The following is a 27,385-nucleotide window of genomic DNA, read 5'->3' on the forward strand; positions in this document are numbered from 1 at the left end:
GCCGCCGAATACCTGGAACTGCCGCCCCTGTCCGGAACGGCCGCCCCTGTCCGGAACGGCCGCCCCAAACACCTGCTTGAGAAGCTGGTGCCTGGAGCCGGCCCTGCTTCAGGGCAAATTAAGACTGGTGTCTTGCGCGGAATATTTAAAGCTACAACAAGAGGTCATGCTGCTAGTAAGAAATAAAGTAGGTTTAGGATTTAATCATTTAGTTATTACACTTGAGTTAAACACAAAACCCCACTGTTGCAGCAGCTACCTACTCTCCTTAAATACAGCATGAACAGAGCTAAACTGCTGTTTATTTGCATACCAATACCAAGACAGAGATCAGATTCTTGTTCAGTTAGGCATTATGCTACCAATCCCTGCATACTGGATATGTTATGATCATGGATGAGCTCAGGTGACTTGAAAATGTGGGAATCATGCTGTCCCTCCACTCTCCCTGCCAGCTTCAGTCTTGTGATTCCACAAAGAGCAGGGATTTTGTCTTGTCAATTTCAACCCTCCCTGACTGCTCAAAGACTGGAAGCAGCAGGGATTGTGTAGACACAGCACAATGTGCATATGTCTAGAGCCCTGCAAATCTGCAGATATCCATAGACCATGTTTGCAGACTGCGGATTGGATGTGGATACAAATTTTGTCTAGGTTTGTATCTGACATGTGACGTGGAGGCAACTTACAGAAATATTTCATCAAAGGCATTTTTAATACATACCTTTCAAGACCAGGTATTTTATACCTATTAATACAAAGGAGTGGAACTTGATATTTAGCAACAGGAATTAAAGACACAAGCATCAACATTTTTCCTTCAACAAATGATGTTATGATGACCCTGCAAGGCATGTGGTGAGCTGACAATTTGTCAAAGCAGGAAAACAAAGTGATGTGACCAGAAGGTTAAGGTCAATTGGTTGGAATGGTTACACTTAACTAAGCACACACCCAGCTGTTTCCCCTTCTTTCTATGTTAAACATTTTTTTTTTTATGTAGCTGACAGGATCTCAAAGGTATGTCATGAATGAACAGAACTGTTGTTGGTCACATGATCCTACTGTATCACAGTTTATATTCTCCAAATACATCACATTTGTTCTCTCCTAGATCACAGATTCTAATCAACATCAGTACTATCAGAGAACACACTGTAGTCCAAATTGTTTTAAAAGGTATAACAGTGGTGGATAAGCCTGGCCTTCCACTAAGCAACACTCATAGTATAAGACAAATTGCATTGCTTACTTGCGAGAAAAAGAGGCTCTTTTGCTCCCACCAGCAGACATATGAACTTCAGGAGCTGAAATGCTGCCTGTGCTGCTTGAAGAGCTAAAATCAGCTTCACTCCCTGGAAAGGAAAAGGGAAGAGTAAAAACATGATGGAAATTCTAACTCAAGGTCTGATATACTGTTTTTAAAAGTGACGATGAATCATAACCATCCTTCCCCTGCCTGTCCCATGTGAACTTTAAAAGTCAGCCTGTGTTTTCAAACACACCCTCTAGGAGAAATTGTGGATATATTCCAGACTTTCAACAGCTCCCTCAAAACAGACACTTCAACAACAATAGAACACAACAGGACATTACAACTTCTATTCTGCGTAAGTCACTTTAGAAGCAGGCTATAAACATTTGTATGGAAACACAGCTACCTGAGTGGGGCTGCTGACCATTCTTTCAAGTGCACAGTCATACTAAGCAAACAACTGCTGTTGGATTCTCCACACTTTAAACAGGAAAATATTATTTATCTGGGGGACAGGGGATCCACTTATCAGCTCATCTGTTTCTGATATCCACATACAGGCTTTAATCTGACACAGAGAAATAGTAAGGCACCTCTAAACAGTTTTACAATAATCCAATAACAATGCCTGGCTCTAGGCTGCTTCTTTGGTATTAAGCCATACTATCTGATTACTAACTTTCTATGATTTTCAGCTTTCATTTTCCAGACTCTGTTATTTAAAGGCACATGGCACCCATTTTGCTGAGCCCAGAAGTATGACAGTTCACTAGGTAAGAAGCTCTTATCGCCTGAAAAATACTTGGCGATTTTTTCAGGCTTGTCAGATCCAAACCCAGTGCTGCAAACAGCCATGAAAAAAAGATGCCCATGTGCGAGCTCCACGGGAGAGGATGGAAATAAGCTTCCAACTTGCTTTAATAATAGCTTATCAGCCAGAAGAAAAATTACTATGTACATAATGTCTTTCATCGCTGGATCCCAAAGCACTTTGCAACCATTAATTAATCCCTGCAAAAACTCATCAATTATATCCAAGTTACAAATGGGTAAATGGAAGCAGGAAGAGGTGAGTCATCCAAGGTCATGTAGCAAGTCAGTGGAGGAACTGGAAGTGTGCATGTTGAACCTTCCCGTGCCAGCTTGGCAGCTACACCGGGGCGGGGAATTCAGCTCTTGAGGGGAGGAGAAAGGATGGATAAAGTAGTGGTGCACTGCCCTCCTCCACAGGAGTTCTCTACAGGAAGACAGCTTTAAATTGTGGCTTAGGCTCAAAGGAAACCTGATGGTTGAGGCTTCTCTGGGGGATATGCTGAATCAATTATCCCCTCGCCACATCCCCTCTCCAGCCAGCACCATCCACTTCTCTAGCTGTGGTGGCTGGTTGAAAACCTCCCAGCAAGTGAGGGCTGGGGGCACAGTGTGGCTAGGCCGTTTCCACTTCCATAGCCCAGCACTGTGAGTAATGCTAGTGTTTCCTGAGGCTGAACCCTGCCCTTTATTTTTGAATCTTGGAGTTCTCAGGCTCATTAAGTCTTTCATAAAGCAAGTGGGCAGCTCAGAACATCTTCCAATGCTCCCAAGTGCTCGACACTGGAAAATTACATTGTGTCAGCACACATGTTAGCTGACATGATATTAAACAGGCTGCTGCACTTGACATGGACCGGTCTGTTTAACATCGTGTCAGCTGGTTGGGGCTGTAGCAGACTTAGGTTCCCAATGGCCACGGTTCGCCGCTCCAGGCCAATGGGGGCGGTGGGAAGCGGCGGCCTGTATGTCCCTCAGCCCGCGCCGCTTCCTGCAGCTCCCATTGGCCTGGAGTGGTGAACCGCGGCCACTGGGAGCTGCGATCGGCCGAACCTGCGGACGCAGCAGGTAAACAAACCGGCCCAGCCCACCAGGGGCTTTCCCTGAACAAGCGGCGGCCCTAGTTTGAGAAACACTGGTGTAAAGGACATGGTGGGCCACAGCAGGGACATAGCTGCAGCAGGCAGCAATGTAGCAATAGGGCAGTCTGGAGAGACAGCTGTTGCTTGGACTTAGACAAGCCCACTGGGTGCCTCTCTAGCCTCTGGAGCAGCACAGGAAGGGAAGGCGCAATGGTGGCTTGCTACCCTCACACTCCTGGGCTGCAAGTTCTGGGCTCTGCCTCTAATATGCACAGCACAGACCCTCACACCTCTGTCTGATAAGTCTATGAACTCATTTTGTTGACCTCAAAACACAAATTTACAGCCCAATTCTTAAAAAGTGATTCTAGAAAAATGGCATCATGAGGCTCCAGTTCTATTGCCGCTAACTGGTTCCATATCAAATACACTCAGTTTACATGTAAAAAGATTTTTTTTCTAACTGCCATCTCTGCAAACACAACCAGTAATACAGATTTCACAAGCCAAATTAGAGCCTCAACAACTTGCTCAGCTTAACCACACAGAAAAAAAATGGAAAGGTGGAGGATTGTGGAGAGGAAAAACAACACTGCTTTCTTGTACTTAAGTGTTTACAGACTGTATCCACCTACATATGCCACTGAGTCCATCCTTGGGGATGCAAAGTAACTAAAAATGGGATATAATGCCTAAAGCAACAATAGAGTTTTCCCTATAAACAAAACATTCCTGTATTCCATTCCTATATAATATATAGAATCATTTTGTTTTAAATATTCAGGAGATAACATCTATGTATATAAATTACAAATATAAGTTTACAAACAAGACTAGGGCAGGTAAACACATTATGAATATTCCATACCTATACTATGCTCCGGCCCCAAACAGGAAGTCAGTGGCTTTCTAAAGTGAAGTAAAGTATTGGCTTTTATGCAGACAGAGACAGCCTTAGACGAGGGAAGTCTATGATTAAGTAGACCACATCATAATCAGATCTTGTTATTGAGAGTATTCCAAGGAAGCAAAGCTTAATAATACCCTCCTTCTGAACCGATTCACTTGGAGTAAAGTACTGTGAAGGGCTGCCAAACCAGGCATTGTAGATAAGGCTAAGCAGATACTGAAAATGTAACCATCTCCAATTCTGGGATCTCTAAAAGAGAACTGTTCTAAACTTGGGGCTGGGGCTGTTTCCACTGATCAAGAATTCTATGGCCTCAATTCTGCAGACACTTACGTCCATGCTTAACTTTGAGCATGTGTATTTACAGGATCTTTCACAGCTTCTTTTATATTAAAGGTATCAAACTTGCTGGTGTTTCTAAGCATGACTGACTCAACATTCAGGCTAGAACTCTCTGTAACCCAAGCTCACTCATGCCATTGAGACTTTAAAAAAAATATTTCTCCACTTGTCATGCATCTTTGCCTAAACCAATAAGGCCACTATGTGTTCAAGCACAGCCATTAATATGCACTTACCCCGGTGACCTAGGTAGGTAGGTAAGTATTCCAGCTGACAGAGGTGATAACAGAACAAAAGGTGAAGTGACTTGCCAAGGCTCAAAGTAACTCAATGGTAGAGCTAGGATTAGTACTCAGGCTCTCCTAATTCCCAAGCCTGTGCCCATTTGCCAGGCTACACTGCTTTGGGAGTATTTATAAGAGTCTATGATACACTTTTGTTGTTGCAACAATTTTGGCTCACAGATCTGAACAGCAAAATGGCCTCAAAAGCCACACTAAATGTGGAAGCAGTTTAAATCTCTCAAGTATTATATCTTCTTCTGTCCTCATAGCATTAGACTTACTCTGAGGTTTCTTTATTTTAGATGACAGAGTCACCTCTTTTTTTTAACTGTAAAACAAGTCAAATGCTGCATACATCACACATTTCTCATTTGAAGTTCATTCAAAAACATATTTTTCCCCATGCCCTAGCCACTGGTGAATCTGATCACCTGCTTACATACTGGCTGCCAATGGACAGCATAGCATGCTCTTATACAACATTTGTGCCACATATACCCCACAGGATGCTGGAAAGTCCATTGCTATGGTTTCCAACTGTCTAGCAAAGGGCTCCCAAGTAGCAGCATGTGGAGCAGTGCACAGCCCCAGTGCACAGGGAATCACAGTGCTTTACAACAGACGGTGGTCTGCAATAGTATGGTATAATTGTGGCCAACAAATTACTAAGAAGTTTTCCAAAATTTGTTTTTAATACACCAAATAGTGATAGTTTTATGTCTTGACTGACTCTATAAGAAGTAATGTCTAGAGCAGTGGTTCCCAAACTGGGGTTCGTGAACCCCTGGGGGTTCGCGAAATGTTACAGGGGGTTCTTGGAAAAAAATTCCCTAATGGCGGACGGAACTTTCCTTAGGGACCCTGGGCAGCACAGGGCCAGCAGCCTGGAGCCACTGGACTTCCACGAGCTAAGCAGATCAAAGCAAGCCTATCTATCACACTGAGGAGATTTAAACTTCAAGACTCCTTATAAGAAATGGAAAGGGAGGTGGATATTTTTTGCTGTTTTTAAAATTAAATAGGCAGCTAGTATTGTTTTTTTTTTTTTAATTATTATGAAGAACAAGTTTAAGCTTTGTTGTAACGTGCATTGTTTGCCTGGACTGCTTAAGACCTGAATGCTTGTGTAGGAGGAACTCTTTGAGTTGGCTTCTTAAATACCTTCATGATGTTTCACATCTGATACTCCTTGATGAAACATAGGAGCCTTGTCTTATAACAGGCTTATTCAAAGTGATACAAGCTACGAAAGTGAGCTCTTGGAAGAGTGTTGCCATTTTCATAATGTAATAAAAATACTGTAATGATTAATAATAAATAATAAATAGTGTGTAATATGCATATCATAAAAACAAATTTTATATTTCCCAGATCACTGCTTTTATCATTTATACTCAGATAAAGAAGAAAATCCCTGGAAATATACATTTTTAGGAGGGGGTTCCCGAGACTCGACATTTTAGTGAAAGGGGTTCACAGGTTGTTGAAGTTTGGGAACCACTGGTCTAGAGGGCTGGAAGTCAAATTTGTGTTCTAATCTGGGCTCTACCAGTGACTGGCTGGGTGGCTTTGGACAAGTTACTTAGGCCTGATTTTCCAACATGCCTCATCACAAATACAGCACAAATTGTGTCACCAATTGTACCTCCTGGTCAGTATTGCCTCTAACTGGCAATTGTATGCATTTACCCAACCTGTGCATTCAACTATGGTAATTACACATGCAGTTTTGTGCACAGGCAGTTTAGAAAAGTCACACCTTTAACTTCTGCATCTCAGTTTCCCAAGATGTAAAACTAAGATAATGCCACCAACCTAATACAGTGCTTTGAACATATAATGCATATAGCACTTACTGCTCATTACACCTATATTAGGTTCTCCTATAGTGTCCACCATCATACTATCTAAGCACTGGAATATATAAAACACAGAACAATGTATGTAATATGAATAAATGCACATTATGTATAGGTAGAAGTAATTTACATATAACATATATACAGAAATTATACATATGGTATACAGAGTAGAGTAACCTACTCTATTGTGCCTAGGTATTATCCATCATCCAGGTACTGTATACTGTCTGTACTCCTGATCTTAGGTACATTAGTGGTCTTAAAGATGTAGCTGGAGCTTGAACTTTTAATCTCTTTGTTTTTGTAAATCCAGATTGATGCTTGATGCTTCCTGTTTGTTGTTTTATGGTTCATTTTCCTGTTTAAATGATTAATATTAAACACAGAAGGAATAGTTCAAACAAGATTTGCAGCAGGAACTGTGACACCTGATCTATGGGATCGGATTCTTCAAGGCCAGTATCGCAAGCGTGGACCTATTACAATTTAACCACCTTTCGTATGTTATTCTTATCACTCCTTCAAGCTGAGATGTAGCTGGGAATATGTATAATCCACACAACTCATTCATGTTGTGGCTCCATAATACTGAATGCATCACAAACCTTGATGCTGGGTTTTTCTTACAATCATAAAATATAACAGTGCAATAGATAAAACAATACTGACAAAAAAGGCAGGTTGACTTTAAGATGCAAAGCCCTTAATTCTTTGATCTTACCTGCCTTAATAAAGCATCCAGCTCTAGTATCAATAAAAGGGCCCCAAAACGAAATGCAGTAAATAATTAATTAAATGAAACAGTCTCTCGGCAGATAGCTTTATTTAAAGTCCCCAAGGGAGGAGATAGGGCCTGATTGTATAAAAAGGTCCAGTGAAACCATTAGAAGCAGCTAAAGTAGGGAAGAGAGTGTAATTACAGTGGATGCTGCTCGAAGGATTTGGATGTAAAGTTTCAGTAGAATTTATCTTGAAACCTTTTATCTCATAGCTAAATCTGTAATTCTGAGAGCTAATTTTTCACAACAAAGAGTATGTTACTGGTAAATACAAACACAGCGCCTCTTCTACCTAATCTAGCACTGGGCTGCTCTGAGTGTCTCTGCAAACACAGGGTTGTGCAAAAATCCATTCACTCAATCCAGAAAGGAACACTGTATCATTAAGATGTAGGGGTGATGGAACATGGGCTAGGGAGAGGTGAGGCCTCTGTCCAAAGCCTCAGGTTTCTTTTAGGTAACCCCCTGAAAAATTATTGGCGTCTAGGCCAGGCAATGAGAGAATGTACTTTCTTGCCAGTGTATATAGTTATCACTAATCTGGACAATTAACAACTCTGTTTGCATATCTCAGATTGAATACAGAGCACTACCTGTGTATGCTGTAAAACTACTATGTGCTATTAATCAATCATATTCCTTCCTGCAACCAGTAGTCACTAGAAACCTAATTGCTGGTATCTTCTGAGTGTGTGAAGTATACTGTACAGTCAGAACTAGGATTTGAGCTTCTGTTTTTCTTAACTGTTGTTTTAATTCATGGATTTGCAGAGCGTCCACAAGCAGATGTTAAACCAGGCAAACATTATTTCAAATGGATGATTTTTAATTCTATTTAGTATATACTGAAAGGGTCCCTCACCTGGAATTCTACATGCCCTAAATATTTTTTCTACTCCTATATACAGTTTGAACTGTGCTGACAATAGTTCAGCAAGAGGGCCCATGAAATTTCCCTTCTTAGCCTGGGATAAAACCTTTGTCCCAAGGGAGCATTTGCTCCCCAGGCAGAAATAATTTCGGGAATCTTCTTGTTTAAACAAACAAAACTACTCTCATAGGCACAGAGAACGAGGGATGCAGCCTCAGTTGGCCAACAAACATTTTAAGTGCTCTTCACAAGAAATGTTCAGACTCGGCATCTGAAAAAATATGCTGAGAATATTGCTAATAATACAGCATGGGGCTCAACTTGTACTTGGATATTTTGGAAGATACCTTACACTTAGTGCAATTCGCTCTGGCAGGGATGATTTCACAGCACACAGAAAGGGAGCTCCATCTGAGACTGGGAAGTCATTCCAACCCTCCATTCAGTTTGGTCACAGAATTTTAACAAGGGGCTTCTGGAGGCCCCTCCTGCACATCTTTGAGCCTGGCTCTGATAACTAAAGGGAAGACAAGCTGATGTTGGGTTAATGTCATTTAGGTGTTCAGGAACAAATGTACAGTACACACACAATACTTACAAACACATGCAAACCTTTTTATGTTGAAAGCTTTTAAACAAATCACCTCTAATATGAATCAGATGTTTTTAATTACAGTATACATAAAAAATTAACTCAGTTTGACGTGTTTTCCTCTAGCAAACAGAAAAACATTGGAATGAGAAATCTATATGGGAAGCAACTAAACTAAATAAATCTACAGTTCCAAGGACAAAGAGCAAGATGTTTTTCATAATCTCATCTAATATTTACTGACTATGAACACACATACTGAAAGCATTAAAAAAAAGCCAATTTTGTTATTCAAATGTCACTTATTGAAACAACAAAGCTGTCAATAAGTTGACAATCTTATTTTCAGTCTAATGAAGTCAAGGCAGTTTCTAGATAAAAAGCAATACATCATGGGTTACTACTGCTATCACATCTTAATTTTTTCTCAATAGAGTATCATTAACAAATAATAATTACAAAGACACCAAGACTGTGCGTTTCAGCATATTAATACTTGAGGGTTTACAGTCAGGACCTTTTTTGGGGGGGGGGTCAGTTCCACTAGGCACTGTCAGAAAGCTCAATTCCTAGATTTAGAGAGTTAATATCTTATTGACTGAATTCTAAAACTGAGGAAGATAAGAACTACATTGAAATGTCCCACGCCTATAAACAAACAGTCTTAGATCTTCATAACAAGTGAAACAAATACTTCAAGGTTTGGGTTGGTTTTTTTTAAATAAAATCTCATCAAAATTCTTACAAAACTACAAATACAGTAAGATGCACTAAAAAATGCCGAAATGTAGCCTTAACTATTTTGTTATGCTATATCCTAGGAGACACAGATAATAGTTACAAAACACCTGTGAAAAGTAAGACCTGAGACATAATGGACTCTATTCTCCTGTATCTGTGTTTGCAAGATTTACAGTAGCATTAAAATCATTTTCCTTATAATTTTTGCATATATTACTTATTTGCTTGATAAAAATATGAATGTTTTCCAATCTCTTTTTTTTACTGATTACGTAAAAATGAAAAGTAAATGGTGTGGTGTCTTAATTTAGTAATTTCCACTCTCTTTTTAATCTTTTCTCAATAGGCTGAGACTATGGCTCTCTCCTAAAGTTTTTCCAATTTTAACTTTTGAACAGGGGCAGTGGTATTGAGGACATTTCTTAATAACTTTAATTTGAAGATCTCAAAGTGCTTTAAAACCCTTCACTAAGTCACATAACAACACTGTGAGGTGGATATTCTACTCATTTTGCAGATGGTAAACTGAGCAAGAGAGTAAGGCTTCACAAAGGTACTTAGGTGCCTAAGTCCCAGTTTTAGGTTCTACTCCAATCTACAAAACTCCCACTTAGCTGCCACCTAACCCAATAGATGCCTAAACTCACTCAGTGCCTACGTGTCTGCAGTAGAAGTTCCCTAGGCACCTCAGTTTCTGCCTCTGGGCATGTGCACTGCTGGCCCACTCAAGATGCTCAGACATCCATCTCCCACCTAGGCCCCAAAGCAATCCATGAACAGGGGGAAGATAGGCATTTGTCCACATAACTCGTGAGGGAGGCCCAATCTGGTAGACATGCTCAGAGGCCACCTACTGGATCAGGTCTCGGTTCAAAAACTGGCCAGAATAGAAGGACGAGGTGGTGGTGGTGCCGCCCACTTTATAACTTTTAGCCCAGTGGTTAGAGCACTCACCTGGTATGTGGAGATCCAGGTTCAATTCCTCCTTCTGCCTGAGGGGGAGCATGGATTTAAACAGGGGTCTCCCACCTCTCAGGTGAGTGCTTGAACCACTGAGCTATGCAATATTCGGATGTGGGGCTCCCTCAGTCTTCCCTGTTGAAGCTGTTCTATTGTGTATAAATACTTAAAGAGGAACTGGGACAGAGATAGAGTGAGCATGACTCACTAAACTGGTGATTAGGGCACCTCCATGGGAGGTGAGATACCCAGGATCAGGTCTCCATGTTCCAATGACTGTAATTATTTATCCAAAGTGGAACAACTTCAACAGGAGACATTGTGGGACCCTCACACCAGAATATCCCATAGCTCAGTAGATTGAGCACTCACCAGACAGGTAGGAGTCCCCTGTTCAAATCATTTTCCCCCTTCAGGCAGAGGGGGAAATTGAACCTGTGTCTCCCACATCCCAGGTGAGTGCTCTAACCACTGGGCGACAAGTTATAAAATGGGCACTAGCATCCACCTCCTACTCCATTCTTACAAGGCACCTAACTCCTCACAAGAAATGACTTCAGTGTCTAAGCCCTCTGACTCCAGGAGAGGGGTTCCCAGTAGCCCAGACTTAGATATCTCGTTCTATGAGGGAACAGGGCTTAAGACATATCCCTCTCGTCATAATCTCCTATTGGCTAGTTAGATGGCTCCCTGCCTTGAGTGCTGGCCCTGTCAACACTGTTTCTCCACTTGCCAGGTAACTCCCTTCTCTTCATGTGTCATGCCTGCATCTGTAATTTTCACTCCATGCATCTGAAGAAGTGAGGTTTTTTACCCACGAAAGCTTATCCCCAAATAAACCTGTTAGTCTTTAAGGTGCCACCAGACTCCTTGTTGTTTTTATAAACAGAGGGTATTTAATTATTAACAGTGCAGCATTAAACCAGGGTTAGGTATTGAGAGAGAAAGCATGAAGGATTTGTACTGGGCCAACACAGTCTAGTCATTCCAATAAATTATTAATAAACAGATTATTAATAAATAATTAATAAACAGAAACTGTAAATTGATGAAGTTTGCAGATGCTACCAAATTTGCGGGCAGTTTGTCAACACAACTGGGACCAAAGAGGATTGCAAAACAATCTTGGGAATTTAGATATTAGGTAGAAATTATCCAGATGGGATTTAATTTGGATTTGAAAGAGTGAGAAAGAAATCATAGCTGGAAGAACAAAGCTGGACAACACTGACTGGAAAGTAACATGGAGCAGGATTTGGGATGGGAGCAGGGAATACAGAGGAAACACATTGATCAACTAATGGTATAATGCTTGTTCCAAGAGTTTTCATAGAATCATAGAATATCAGTGTTGGAAGGGACCCTCAAGCGGTCATCTAGTTCAACCCCCTGCTCAAAGCAGGACCAATCCCCAACTAAATCATCCCAGCCAGGGCTTTGTCAAGCCTGACCTTAAAAACCTCTAAGGAAGGAAATTCCACCATCTCCCTAGGTAACCCATTCCAGTGCTTCACCACCCTCCTAGTGAAAAAGTTTTTCCTAATATCCAACCTAAACCTCCCCCACTGCAACTTGAGACCATTACTCCTTGTTCTGTCATCTGCTACCACTGAGAACAGTCTAGATCCATCCTCTTTGGAACCCCCTTTCAGGTAGTTGAAAGCAGCTATCAAATCCCCCCTCGTTCTTCTCTTCTGCAGACTAAATAATCCCAGTTCCCTCAGACTCTCCTCATAAGTCATGTGCTCCAGCCCCCTAATCATTTTTGTTGCCCTCCGCTGGACTCTTTCCAATTTTTCCACATCCTTCTTATAGTGTAGAGCCCAAAACTGGACACAGTACTCCAGATGAGGCCTCACCAATGTCGAATAGAGGGGAATGATCATGTCCCTTGATCTGCTGGCAATGCTCCTACTTATATAGCCAAAATGCCGTTAGCCTTCTTGGCAACAAGGGCACACTGTTGACTCATATCCAGCTTCTCGTCCACTGTAACCCCTAGGTCCTTTTCTGCAGAACTGCTGCCTACCCACTGAGTCCCTAGTCTGTAGCAGTGCATGGGATTCTTTCGTCCTAAATGTAGGACTCTGCACTTGTCCTTGTTGAACCTCATCAGATTTCTTTTGGCCCAATCCTCTAATTTGTCTAAGTCCCTAGGTCCCTCTGTATCCTATCCCTACCCCCCAGCATATCTACCACTCCTCCCAGTTTAGTGTCATCTGCAAACTTGCTGAGGGTGCAATCCACGCCATCCTCGAGATCATTAATGAAGATATTGAACAAAACCAGCCCCAGGACTGACCCTTGGGGCACTCCGCTTGATACCAGCTGCCAACTAGACATGGAGCCATTGATCACTACCCCTTGAGCCCGATGATCTACCCAATTTTCTATCCACCTTTTGATGGCATGAGTTAGGAAAATCAGTGTTCTAATCCTGACTCTGACAACAATTTAACCTTTTTACCACAAGTTTCCCCAAATACATATACTCAAAAAGGTACTCTGAGAATTAGTGTTCAAAATGTTACATATATAGGGCCTACTGCATGTAAGAAAAATAAGGAAGTCATTAATCAATTCTTGATTAAGCATCACTCGGAATACAATACAAACTCAGCATCCTTTTTGAAAAGGCATCAATAAACTGGAAGAAAACCAAAAGACAACAATAATAACAACAGGATTAGACAGCATGGTTTACGAAGAGAGATTAAAGGAATTTAATTTGTAAATTCTAAGCTAAAAAGAAAACGGCAACAGAGGACATGATAGCAGAAAAGTAACAAAAAATTAATGAAAAATTCAGATTGTTATGAGTGGTACTGCATGAGCAATAACTTAAAATGAAAGCTGAGTTCAGTGGGAATAAAATGGGAAAATCTTGCTGGACCAGGCCCAGAATTCTTTTAATGGAATTAGGGATTCAGCAAGCTATTTCAAACATTTGTCGAACAGACGGAGACTGTAGTTTAAAAGCACAGCACAATTACAAAAATAAATTCTCCTGAAGGAGGATTCATTATGACCTCTTTCATATGCACAGTATTTCTCTTATGAAGGCAAAACAGACTGAAGACAGCAGAAAACAGCCAGGAAAAGTAGATGGCAAAAGCATCAATTAAGTAAATATACAAACTGCAAAGCACATTCTAGGTCGACCTTTAACATATTTTAAAATAAATGCAGGCTGTGTGCAGTGCGTATGGCACCAGTTTCATTTTTTTTGGCTTAGATGTCATATTGGATTGGTGTAGAAAAAAGAGCCCTTACCGTCCATTAAAGTAGTATTTTTGCCCAAGGAAATACAGCTTTTCCCATCCTCCACCTGCCCCAATTTTTTTCCAAAACTTGAATCACACAACGATTATCTTAAAAATACCAAGAAGCATATATTGTATCTACTGTATATTGAACCACAGCTGAAATCTTTTTTTGGAAGTGGAGGGAGCCTAAAACCTATGATTTGGCCATCATTGTCTCAATGGCAGCTTAATAACATTAACAGTTCCATTCTGATCCAGGACAGTTTTATTCTTCTTGTTTAATGCTCTTGTGTAACATAGTATTCACTGGTTGGTTGGAACTAGTGAAAACCTTATATGCAGAATTAAACTTTTACTTATCCAGGTCATATCTAGTAAAATAGACTTCTGCAGACTTTTGTGCAGAAATACAAAACATTTTAAGCTTAAAGTGCACTTTGCTGTTACTTCATATTGCATGTTTGAAAAAAATATTTCTTGAACAAAGATGAAGCTAGCTATCCTATAATTGCTGCTGCAAGCTGCCTAGTGCTGATGTAGAAAATGTGATCAAAGTTTAAGTATATAAGACCAGAAGTAAAAGAATACTTCAATTTTTGACTTCCAATAGGACTTAGTTGCTTAGGTGCTTTGGACATTTTTACCCAAAGTGTTTTCAAAAGTAGCATTTATTTAGTAAAGCAAAAAAATAGCAGTGACTCTAGTTTTGCAAAGAAAACAGTTTTGGGTAAAATTCTGCTGCTGGATGCACAAGGTGGCTCTTAACTCTTATATAGTGAAAACCATTCAATATTGCTTTAAATAGTCAACTATGGAGAAAACGTGTCAGGCTGCTGGTTAATATTGTGTAACATGAATAGTTAAAGTATTTTGTAATCTTTTTCTTTTTGGTAAATAAACGTTTAAAATAAGAGACTGCAATATAAAAATGGCCATGTCAGAAAAAAAGTATCTAAGTGACATACAAGCCTAAATGCCATTGACTTTCAATGGGAGTTAGGCTCCTAAATCACTTAGGCACTTTTGAATATTTTACCCTAAATTCCCACAGCCCAGATTTTCCAAGGTATTTAGGTGTTACTCCACTCAGATTTTCAAGGCTTAACTGATTTATGTGCCAAGTCATTTGGTACTTAGCTGCCTAAGTCACTTGGGCCCAGATCCTTTAAGGTACTTATGCATACGCATAAGGTACTCAGCATCACAAAGCCTAACCCCTAGGAGGCCTGCTGCCCAGTGCAATTTTCAGCCCTGAGCTAGGCGTCAAGGTGCCCCATATAATTAATGGGGAGACTTAGGCACCTAAGCATGGACTTTTAAGTAGTCGGCCAGCTGAATGGGGAACCATCTAAGCTAGCCAGGAGTGAAATGCCAAGGAGAGGGCTGAGAAGAAGAGAGGGATTTAGGCAGCAAAATGGCTGCCCTGGTACACTGGCTGATGAGCCAGAGATATAGGAGCCTCCCTCTGCTCAGGACCCTAACCTGTGAACCCTCTTCCTGGAATTAAGCACCTATCAGCTAGCGGCTTAAGTAACCCATGCCCTGGCAGACAAATTTGTCTTTTTGTCACCTGCTCACACTCACCTTACATTTCCCTATGGCCCTGGCTGTGTTTTATGCAGGCATTCTGCTGCTCTCCTGATACAGGGGCTGATAGGCAACAGGTATTAGGTGTACTCTGAGCATGCCTACAGGATTGGGCCTTTCTAGCAAGACAGGCATTCCCCCACCTAGTTTAAGATCTCGCTTTGGAGTCTCTGGGGCTTCAGTTTGAGGCAGGGCTTCAAGCTGCTCATGAGCTCTGGGATGGCATCGGTGCTTACGCAGCTTTACAAATCCCACCAATGGGGTCTTAGGCACCTAAGCGACTTGGGCACCTACTGGATTTGGTGGCAGCTGAGTGGCGGCAATGAAAATGTCAATGGCACTTAAATGGTGGAATTGTGTGCTGTTATGATAATTGGGCCAACAAATTTATCCTAATTGTAAGCTCAGTTGTAAAAGAATATAAAGTTTATATGAAAATACATTAACCTATAACAACATATATTGATTGGAAAAGATACAGAAAGGAGACAAAAAACTGTTAGTCTAAACAAAAAGGCCTACTGATATGGTTCAAGGCCTATGTGAAAATCATGTTTGGTATAAAAACAGAAGATATGGAACTGGAAATTAATGAACCAAGATTGGTGTGTTGGATATTAGGCCTAATTGGTGGACTAAATAATGAGGGGCGGGGCTATTCCTCCTATCATTCACTTTGTGGGACCTTACAGAAAGACTTTGGGGGGGGGGGACACTAGGCAAGAACAGATGGAGGCTACTGCTGTGAGCTTCACCATCATGGCTGCCATCCCACTGTTTCTTGGGACCCTGGGCATTCATTATCCCAATCCCAAGAGATGTCCTAACCAGACGGGGCCAGAGAGAGGGATGCAGATGACATTGCTACCCTTACCAGCTATAGCTGATTCCCAAACACACGTAAGATTGAAAAAGTTTTGTCTTTAACAGCAGCAGCAGCAAAAAAAGCTCCCACCCATCTCAACTAACTTCTCTTTTACCCAGTTATTATCATCTTTAACACCATGTGACCTTTTCCTTCTAAAACTCTCCCCAACTAAAGGTAAATGAACAAGAAATGCTGTTACAGTGAAAGCTTTCTTTAACACTTTACATTGCAAATGCTTGAACTGTTTTTCCTTCTTTCCTTTATTTTTAATACAAGGTTAAAAGGATTTAAATGGTATGTTTGCCATGGCATTAAGCAGGCTGTGGCCTCTGTATACAAAACACTAGACATTGTTTAACATTGTTTAATGTTGGACAGTGACTGGGTTCTGTTAACAGCCTTGGCCCATATAGTCCATCTAACTTAATACAATAGTGCCTAAAGAGGCAGATAGGCACCTAAGTAACTTTAAGGATCTGGGCCATAGACCTTGTAATGCTAAGTGGAGCAGAGCAATGCCAAAATACCTTTACTAATCTGAGCCTAAGTGACTAAATTTTTTACTCTACATGCTTCATTCAAATTAGGGCTAATCGGAGCTGTATGCATATGTCATCCACACAACAAGAGATAAATCTATTTTCTTTTTTAACACTACCATAAAATGCAATTAGCAGAAGCACTGAACACCTTCCAGCCTCAAATAATCAGTTCTGTGTTATCTTCAGTTATTAATAATCTGATAGTACCTAGATTAAGGAAAAAATATTGAGGGCCTGATTTGGAGAAGTGCTGAGCACCCACAATTTCAACTGAGGTGAACAACAGCAGGTGCTCAGCACCTCTGAAAACCAAGCCCTTTTTAGCAGCGTAATTATTACTGACAGGAAGTAAAAAAACGAAAATAGGTTTAAATTTCAGTCTTGTCTTGATACAATTGGATTTATGGCTGAGTTGGCAGCCATGAACATAAAAGTGAAACTCGATGTGAACTAGCTATGGACGTGAATAGCAACTCAACTACTCTGGAAAAACTAATTTTTAAACGTATGGATTTTTCTGTCAGAGGATTTAAAAAGACTATTCACTCATAGTCTGAAATATGGCAACAGTTGTGGGATTAGTTTGATTTGTGTACTTAAATTGGGGAGATAATCTGCTAAATTACTTAGCAATCAAATGGCGAAGACCCCTTAATAGTCACTGTGAGCTCTGTTACAGTCCTCTCTGCTTGTGTTTCATATTAGCCAAAAATCTCTTTGGACAGTCAGGTCTGAAAACTGAGCAGTTCCAATGCTTTATTGGACTAGCAGGCTGGGAATTAAAACATTATTCCTTTCCCCAGGTACTGCATTTTGTAACTGTCTGATGGCTGTTCCAGGCGGTGGATGCACCACAGTTGTGCTGACGAGGTTAAATAAAGTGGAATGTCCTGAAGACCACACTGGAAGACCACCTAGTCTCTCTGTAAAAAAAAGCAAACATTCTCGCAAACTAATGCCTGGCACAGTATCACTGTCACGTGCAGCCAGCCAGGAAAAATCATTTCTTTGCCTATGTGAGAAATACATCTGAGATTATAAAAGGGGAAAACGCTTGTGGTGACTTGAAGGCACGGCCCAAAGTCAGGGCATGGTAGAGTGGCACTGGTCTAGGAGGAGCACTGGAGAAAGCCTGCCTCAAAGAGGCACAGTCTGTCATGGTGCCACTCTTTACGTGTGGTGGAGAGTGCAGTCTGCTCCATTCATTGTGGGGGAGAAGATTGCTGCCTCCACTGTGTCAGCTCTATTCTGCCAGTCAGTGTGAAGGGGGCAGGGTCATGACCACATATCCCCCTGCTGCCTTCTCAGCATCCTGGGCCTGCAGAAGCTGCTGTTAGCACCAGGGCAGCAGCACAAGTGGGATGGAGAGGGTAAAGTTCTTCACCGCTAAGCAGCCACTTGAGCCAGTCACAATCTGGGCGTTAAGTCTAATGACTTCCTGCTGTCTGTGCTTCTCTCAGTGTGTGAACAGTTATGATTTAGTTGGGGTTGGTCTGGCTTTGAGCAGGGGGTTGGTCTAGATGACCTCCTGAGATCCCTTCCAACCCTGATAGTCTATGATTCTATGATACAGCAGCGACTCCTTGCACATAAAGAGGTACACATAGAATTGATTTAGTTGGTGTTGGTCCTGCTTTGAGCAGGGGATTGGACTAGATGACCTCCTGAGGTCTCTTCCAACCCTGATATTCTATGATTCTATTATTCTAATCCTTTATTGTGATGTTATCTATCCTCATATTTAGAATGCAAGCTTTGGGAACAGTCAAGAGTACAGCCTTATACCAAAGCACTGCATCTTTTACTTTTGAAGAGAGATGTGTATCTTAATTTCTCTGTTGAATATAGTTTCATACTGGTGTATCCATGGAGACGGAGCCTTTAATAACTCATTGCGTTAGCAGGTCAAGTAAGCAAATCTACACAGCGCCATAGCAACAGTCGTGAAAGTAAAATCAAGCCTATCAGTAAAATGTGCAGCAGGGCTCTTTGCATGCAGCATATTAACTGAAAGCACCAGCTGGCTTTATGAATGGACATCGTCCATTTTGAGAAGGGCCAAAATGCAAGGAAAGGAAACAAGCAAAAAAGAGCAATGTCAAAAAATATTTGTTTTACAACATATTTGCTAGCTAGACAATGTGGTAGACAGGACCTGACAAACTTTATCATTCTGCATCTGGTTTTGAAGTCCATGCTAGAGCTAGGCAAACTTTTTTGGCCAAAACATTTTTTCACCAAAAATGCAGTTTGGAGTCAACCGAAACATTTAGCGAATTGGTAAAACAGTGCCAGTTAGATGCAATAATCCAGTGGTTAGGGCACTCACCTGAGATATGGGAGATCCAGGTTTGAATCTCCACTGTAGATCAGGCCTTAAACTTAAATCTCCTTCCCCTCAGCAGAATGCTCTAACTACTAGGAAATTGGCTATTCTGGGGTGGGTCTGCCTCAATCTCTCTCTTAAAGCTGTTCCAGTTTTGTATAAACAATTGAATAATCAGTTATTTGCACAGCTCTATGTCCACACACAAATCGGAGAGAACAACAAGAGAAAATTCTAGTGGGAACAAACTTTGGATGACATTATGTTTCTACTTAGGGCTATTTCCGATGTCTCTGTTATGTCCACAATTAGGGTGTACACACTTTAAACAAGCAAAGCACATAATCATTTTAAGACACGTGGCATATGTTGGAGCTCTCTCTCTTTTTACTGCAAAGCAGACATTCTAAAAAGCAGGTAAGAAGCCCCCCAAAATCCCGATCAGTTGACCAGTATACATATTGCTCTCTTCTAAACATTGAGCACAATAAGAAATCTGGTGCTCAAGATAAACATAACGCAGATGGCTTTGACTCAGTGAACCTGGAATTCACTCACCTCTATTACTCTCAGACTCCCCTAATCATTACACCACCACTTGTGAATACAAACAACCACATCAGCAAAACACTTGTACACCCAGGTGGAGTCAGCAGCAACAAGAGCCGGGTTCAGTATCTAAGGGTTCCTCTCAGCGATACAAAACAGAACCAGCTCGAGCCCCCACCCAGTAGTCTGGGGAAACTAAACACCATTCTTGGGAGCCTCCTAGAGGCAATACTTCCCAACTTGCAAGCACTGAGTCTGTGTATACCAGGAGAAAACTTGTATGAATGAGAGCTCATTCAGATCCTGGTTTACACACTAATTATTATTAAATCAAAATGTCTGAGACTCAGAGAGTGAGTACGTATGTAAAACCAATGACCACAGGCAAGAGGTTCCATATACCCTTACCAATCAATCCCTTATGTCATTCAATCCATCTTCCATGTTTTTTGTTATAAAACCTATATTTAAGTAAATATTGGGAGTGGCCTTAACTTGCGTCCGATTGCCATTTCAATTTTCAGATCAGCACTAAGTGTTCTAACAGTCAGACACATTTTACACTATCCAATATTTAACTTCCTTGAATGCTCCCAGGAATTAGGCACTGATCCTCCAAACTTTTGTACACAAGTAAAGTTAAGCTTATGCGCAAGTGTTTGCAGGATAGGAGCCACAAGTGCATGCCCAAACCAAAGCCCAGATTTATGACCAAATACTATGCTCTTTGATATTCCATTGTTCACAATTATACCTCCTAACAGTGCTCTTGAAATGCAGAAACATTAAACGAGGTTACTAAGTACTGTAAAATAAATGACAACAGAAAGGGATGTATTTTATAATCAGTCTCACTGCCCCTCCACACCCCACACCCTATGAATCAACAAATAAAATCAAGCACAACAATTTATTTTATGGATCAAATTGGGGGGAAACAACAAGGCTACACCCCAAGTACAGCTTTTTAGATATGTTAATTTCACAATAAAACAGAATGACCCTGCTTTTAGAATATAGTTATACATTTTTTAATGAGCACTGGCAGGATTTTAAAATGCATTTCAACATGATAGTGAAAGCACAACTCACTATTATTAAAGAACAATGGAACCATTCCCATTACATAGCATCTATTCAAACTAGGACATTCTGTGTCTTTGAGTCTGAACAGCAGACACAGTTCTATTATTTTTTTCATTGTTTGCAGAAATGTGCAACAAACTGAGAACAAACAAAAGCAACCTAAATGCAAGATACAAATGCTGTCATATAAAGCCATTAATAAAACAGCTTCTTTTCCTGCCATTCTCGGAAAACAAACCTATCATTCTACAGCTTAATGACCATGAGAAATGTAAGGTTCTTCATGGCAATCTATGTATCACAACTGTTCCTAATATAATCCTCTCCTAGGATTTACAGACAATCTGGATACATACAAACTATTCTGTTTTTGGAGTGGGGCACCTATGTTCTGGAGTCAGATGTTACTACTTCTGTCTTATCATGTTAAGCAGAGGAAGCTGACAAAGGATTATCTGAATTATCCAGCCAGGTCTCAACAATATAAACTAAATTAGGGGCCTTTTTGATTATTCACTCTTGGATAGTGATGGACTTATTAGCCACTACACTTGCTTTGAATGGCCTGGACCAAAGAGTAGAGTCACAGGCAGCCATTGTCCTGTGTTCCCAAAGATGAGGCACCAGATGAAATCAGCAGTTAATAACCCAGTCTCTTGTCTACCCTCTTCATGACTGTTATAACAAGAACCGGAGAAACCAACACTTTAGGGAAACTGTCCCTTCCTCGTCCTCCAGCTCATGGAAACGTTGTTCTGCCCTTTCCGTAACGTTACAGTGCTAGTTGATGGGGCACAGCCTCTGAGTATCCACAGTCAATATAAAGGTGACTTGACTCTAGACTGGTATTCACTCATGTGGAGATAAAACACAATCCTAAACCCCCGTAGATAAATCCCCATCAAAATAGGAAACACTTTCCCCCATACAGTTCACAAATCAACCACCATGAACTTTACCAGTTACACTTTGGATAGTTTATTACCACCTCATTAAAATCACTTGTTACTTGACAGTTACACACAGCAGTAAAAGTAGAACAGATCATAACACCACTGCACAGTAAGTGTAACATTTAGTCAGTGTAACGGCAAGTTGAATGACATTTTAAAATAGCTATGGATCGTTAAGCCTTTCACTCATTCATGTGACCTGGATAGGATTGAACTAGCAGCACATAGGTATCAGAGACAGAGCAGGAACAGGGCAAGTGCACACTGCCATTACAGATTAATTGATTCTGGTGTGATACAGTCCACATCTATTTAAAGAAAAAAAAGTTGATTAATGACAAGGCTCAAGTCTAAATGACTGCTATTATTGGACCATTGGTCATTACAAGGTCCAAAATGTCCCTAACATCACCATGATCTATTGACACCAACTATAGTTACAATCTTTCTACCCAATGAAGGGAAGAAACTTCCTTCCCTAGCTGAAGAAATAACTACCGAGAATTGCTGTGGAGGAAGCACAGTTGATCTTTGGGGACAGAAGCGGGCACCTGTGCCTCATATTGCTCAACAAAGATTATTTTAGCTATTTCCGGTAGTAAGTGATTAGCTCCAAAAGGAATCTCCCTCCTACGTTGGACTCAAGATGCCCATGACACTTTGAAAGCAAGACCGTAGGTCCTGGATTTTCTGAGCAGAAATGCAGAGCACTCCCACTAGATCTATGTGTCAGTCTACAATTATGAATATTTAGATACTTAAAATTGAATGTAACTTTGTGCAACTTTATCAGGTAAATACTGTATGTTGCTAAAAAGGCATTTTTAATTCAGCTATATTTTAATTCAGTAAATCCCTGATTCCTCTTTTTTTATCACGTCTCTATAAATTTATCATGAATTACAAACTTAGGGCCTGACTGCAAATGCCTTATTTACACTAGTAAACAATTTTTCATAGGAATGTTCCCATTGAAATTGGACAAGTGAGAAGACACAGAACTCAAAAGAACAAAAAACCTGCCAAAGTTCTTAATAAGATTTTCATGTGACTTGCAGGATTTAGAGATGGGACTTATCTGGTGTCTTGTAGGACATTCTCCTGTCAGAACTCTTCTCTGCAACACATTTTCTACTGTTTTTTATTACTGAGAAAATCAGTGACACCCAAATAGGATTCATGAATCCTGAGATGAAAAGTGTCATGACTCTTTGCCAGGCAGGCTAATGTGGATTAATGCCATAGTACTTATTGCCAGTTTCTCCTCATCCTTCTTGAGAGACTCAGTGCAAATTTTAAATTCTAACACACGCATTCATCTGTGTGTTGTGCAATTTCTTTTGAATGAGGGGTATTGGTTTCCTTTTTCAAACTGGTTTGGAAATTCTTCTGTAATAACACTTGTTGGAATCAGATATAGTGCACAATCAATATATTATAAACTGATATGAATAAGTAACATTTCTAAGTATACAAAACTTTCAGTCACAGTTTTATCACAAGGCAGCAACAATGCACTGGGGGATTAAGAGTGGTTCACTAGGCAGACAACATAAATTATTAATGGATTCTTAAAACTTACATTTTTATTAGACAAGAGCCACAGACGGTTTACTACAACATGCTAGTGTCTTATGCTCCAGGAACTGATCCCATGTTGCATTTGACTTTTTCAAATGTAGGAAGTAGAGAGAAACTGATAATGTCAGAGCAACAAAAAAATTGTTGGACAACAGCATGGGAACAGGCTTAGAGAAGTCCCAAGAGCACAATCTAACGACTATCCCACACTGAGATTTCTGGAATTATCTAAATATTTGCTTGAGTGTTACTTCTGGAATAAAGGATTCCCTCGGCAAAAATGACAAAAACAACGGACAAATGCCCAATAAGGCGGCAGTATGATACACATATATAATTACATAAGATTAGCTCAGCACAGCATATCTGTAAATTAAGGTGGTGTTAGGGGTGGTTTATTTGTAGCTCCCCCTAAGCAACCACTGTTCTGCTACTCTTCTGTGTAAATCCTATACAGATATTATCTTCATAAAACCAGTGTGAATTGTTGGGTGAGAGGAATGATGTTATTTATATATTTAATTAAAAATATCCTTTCAAATGGGTGGGATCAAGTTGTACATATAAGTAGATTATGTACATAATCACATGGATTTATTCCTGTTACCCTCGTACTTTCTCCCACTTCCCTCTTATTGTTTCTTCATTACACTCACTCCTGTATATTGTGTTTAATTAGATTATAAATTTCTTGGGGTGGGGCCATATCTCCCTGTGCAAGAGAATCACCAGAAACTCTTGCACAGACAGGGTGTAGGAAATGGACCTACCTCACACCAAGAGAGAGACAGGGAAAGCAGAGCTAAACAAGCATTGCCTCAATCCCCACAGCCAGAGGGAAGGGAATAGAGCTCAGCTATCTCTCTCCATTTCAAGAATATTTTCTCCTGCCAGTTAGGAAGAGATTTCAATCTCATTTCACCAAGAAAGGTGTGGTGTGGTTGGTGAAAGGAGCTTGAAATTACTTTCTATGGCACAGGAAACCAAGAATCAAGTACCACCTCAGCTACTGCCTCTCGCACAGTGGAGATCTGGCACGTCACAAGAGCTGATGTGCTTGAGCTCTCAGGACAAGAGTTACAACCTTACTAGAGGAACACGGTATTGCGGACTCACCTATGTACTGGCACTGACAGCCACAAAATAGGCAATCTGCCTGCATGAAGGAGGCAATCGTAATGAGGACAAAATAATGTTTCTCCAGAATGAATGGGTGGGGATCTCAAAGATATAAGTGTTCTTGTTGCTCAAAGAACTATCACAATTTTAAAAAGTAGTTTATTTAAATATCCAAAGCAAACCAGTCTGCAGAGACTTATCTCAAATGGAGTCTGCTTCCAGTTGTAAGTAAGAGACTATTAACTTCATGTCATACTGTAATGGCCATGTAATAATTTGAAACAACAAAATTAGTTAATGTGTCAAGTAACTTAATCTTACATGTACAGGGGTCTTTATCCAAAAAGATTTCCAAAGTGCTCTACGAATATTACCTTTGGCTATATTCATGTTCATATAACTTTCATTCAACAGACTGTATTTATCTTGCAGCTTTGATCAACTCATGTGCTCTACTTACTCCACTCCAAACAACCCTCCACACTAGGGCACTTGTTTAAACAAAACAAAAAACAACACACAAACATGTGCCATGAGAGATGTTTGTGGGAGAGAGAAAGAAACAAATATTACATAGGCCTGTGACGCCACAGTTCTGATGATATTTACTCCTGGCTGAGCGTAAGGTTAAAGGTCCAATATCTCATGAGCCACCTGGGTTAGATATAAAAACCTCAGAATGTTAGAAAGACAGGAGTTTCCTTTTCCAATAGTAACAGGCATTTTGTCTTCAGCTCTGGTAGACTTCTAGATACTGGACTGTAAAATCATGACATTACGATGTGATAGTAGCGGTGTTCTAGAGATCTCTAAAATCAGTTATAATTTTGCTTTTCTTATGAGGCCGGTAAACTTTAATTCAAGGCACGAAGGCCTCTTGCTAGGGTTTTTTTTTCTTTAAACTCATTAAAACAATTTCCAAAATTGTTTTAATGAGTTTAAAGAAAAACACATTAAAAGTGTGGCTTAACAAGATTGTAATGACATGACATAAGCTTTGAATGACTTGCCCAATTCACTTATGGCACAAAATGATTCTATTATACATAATCACTTTGTTCTCAAAAAGAACTGCAGCTGCCTTCAGGGTATAACATTGTAGTTGCTTAACAGCACCTCAACCCAACAGTCTAAGACAGAAAGAAAGTGAATTACAATATCTAGTTGGAACTGTAGGTGGAATTTAAAATAGAAGATACCTTCCCAAACTGGAATCTGGGAGTGCACCTGAGCTAGTCCACCCCGCAGTAAGTACCTAGGGCTTGATTTTAAGTCCACTGTAGTAAATGGGAAAGCTCCCATTGATTTTAATGGTGCAGGGTCAGTTGGGTCCTTAGAAATCTTTAATGAACGTAAGTGATCAGAAGCTTAATTTTACCCCTCATTTGAGAGATATCACCTTGGTAACAGAGTGCCCTCTAAAACCATGTTAGGTCATTGATTCAGAGCTCAAAAGGAACAGACCTTGTCTACTGAATCATCAACTTCACTTATTAGAGTGTAATACTACTGCTAAAACATTTCACCATTCGGTAAAAAACTCATACTAACAATTATGTTTAACTCTCAACTCCACAATGGAAAAAATGAAGAAAACAAGTCCTTTGAAAAGGCAAACACACAAAAGCTATTTAAAAAGGAGGTAAACAGTAGTGTTGCATAACATTCCCCATACCCCAATTTCCCTTACTTGGGATCTCACATAATCCTCACACCAAGGACCATGTGGTCCAATGATGTTTACATTTATTAAATCTATTATTTCACATTTTATTAAGTTAAAGTTAGTGTCTGAAAACAGTAGTAGCCAAATTATGCTCTTGGATTCACCCAAAGAGCTCTCATTAAAATCACACCCACCCAGATGCACACATTTGAGGGTGCACTTATGAGCAAAGGGACAGATATTTAAAGGTATTTAGGCACCTAAACATACAGATAGGTGCCTAGCTGAATTTTTGAAAACAATGGGAGTTAGGCACGTAGGCACTTTTGAAAATCCCCCCAGGTTTCTATCTGCATCTTTAGATGCTGAAATACCTTTAAAAATCTGGCTTAAAGAGGCTTGATATGGAAAAAAACATGTGTTTAAAGAAGTTAAGCAAAGCTCCTTCTATCCCAGTCCCAGAATGATTTATAGGGATGTCACATAGGAAGACAAACAAAAATATGTGCAACTTCTTCTACACAGAAAAATTTGCATTTCAGGACATTTCACATCACATCTGGTCTTAAACAAATTATATCAAGGTCTCAAATTATTATGTTGTCACTAAAAAGATCCACTACTTACTGCTGTTCAAATCTTGCAGTTAATCATATATAAAGGGCCCAGTTGTTTTTTGGTTCACCAGCTACATAAACAAAATCCTCTGTGCTGCCTGATGAGAACTCTTAAAATATATTGTACACATTGAAGAGAAATTAATAAAATGAAATGATCTAAAATGCACTTACCTGGTTTTACAGGGTTTGTCTTTGCTTCCTTCTTATATCGTGCAGACTGTGGGTTTCCTTCCCCCACCGTTCCAGCATTACATTTCTTTTTGGTATAGTCTCCATCACTGCCAGTACAAAAACTGATTGGACTGTTTCCAGCATCAGAAGGAGTCTTAACGGGAGATACTGATTGGCTACTAGGGCAGCCAGTGTCATCTGAAAACACAAAAAATGAACACAAGATTTGTTAACTAATAAGTAAAATGAAGATGGCAGAGAACTTTTGGACTATACTACACACAAATCAGAAACAGAGTTCTCTAAAACACACAACCTGTGCACAAAGATAAGGCCCATTTTGTTCCTGCGTTCCTGCACCCAACAATTGAACACACCATTTTGTGGGTGCAATATGGTTCTTGGATACCTAAGTGTTATAAAATGCCACTGTAAATATTTGTTTCCATAATTCTGTGAAGGTACAAAATCAGAGACAACTTCTGAAAACCTGGAGCCAAGATTAACCTCCTCTTACTCAGCATGGTAATGGAATATTATAACATGAAGTATACAAATTAAGA

The 27,385-nt window shown here is 40.2% G+C and overlaps 1 protein-coding gene across 2 annotated transcripts in view; it reads right to left on the reverse strand.

The window, feature by feature from the left end:
- SYBU (syntabulin) overlaps window positions 1-27,385 on the reverse strand; it is a 51,282-nt gene that overhangs the window by 7,031 nt on the left and 16,866 nt on the right. For both annotated transcript variants that reach the window (XM_024194776.2, XM_024194775.2), the window contains exons 3-4: window positions 26,823-27,020; window positions 1,253-1,355 (exon numbers count right to left, since the gene is read on the reverse strand). In XM_024194776.2, the coding sequence (XP_024050544.2) occupies window positions 1,253-1,355; window positions 26,823-27,020 (301 nt within the window). The remainder of the gene's footprint in view (window positions 1-1,252; window positions 1,356-26,822; window positions 27,021-27,385) is intronic.

The sequence above is a fragment of the Terrapene carolina genome, unplaced genomic scaffold (genome assembly GCF_002925995.2).
Source record: "Terrapene carolina triunguis isolate 2854851 unplaced genomic scaffold, T_m_triunguis-2.0 Scaffold58, whole genome shotgun sequence".
In the NCBI taxonomy this organism is placed as follows: Eukaryota; Metazoa; Chordata; order Testudines; family Emydidae; genus Terrapene; species Terrapene triunguis.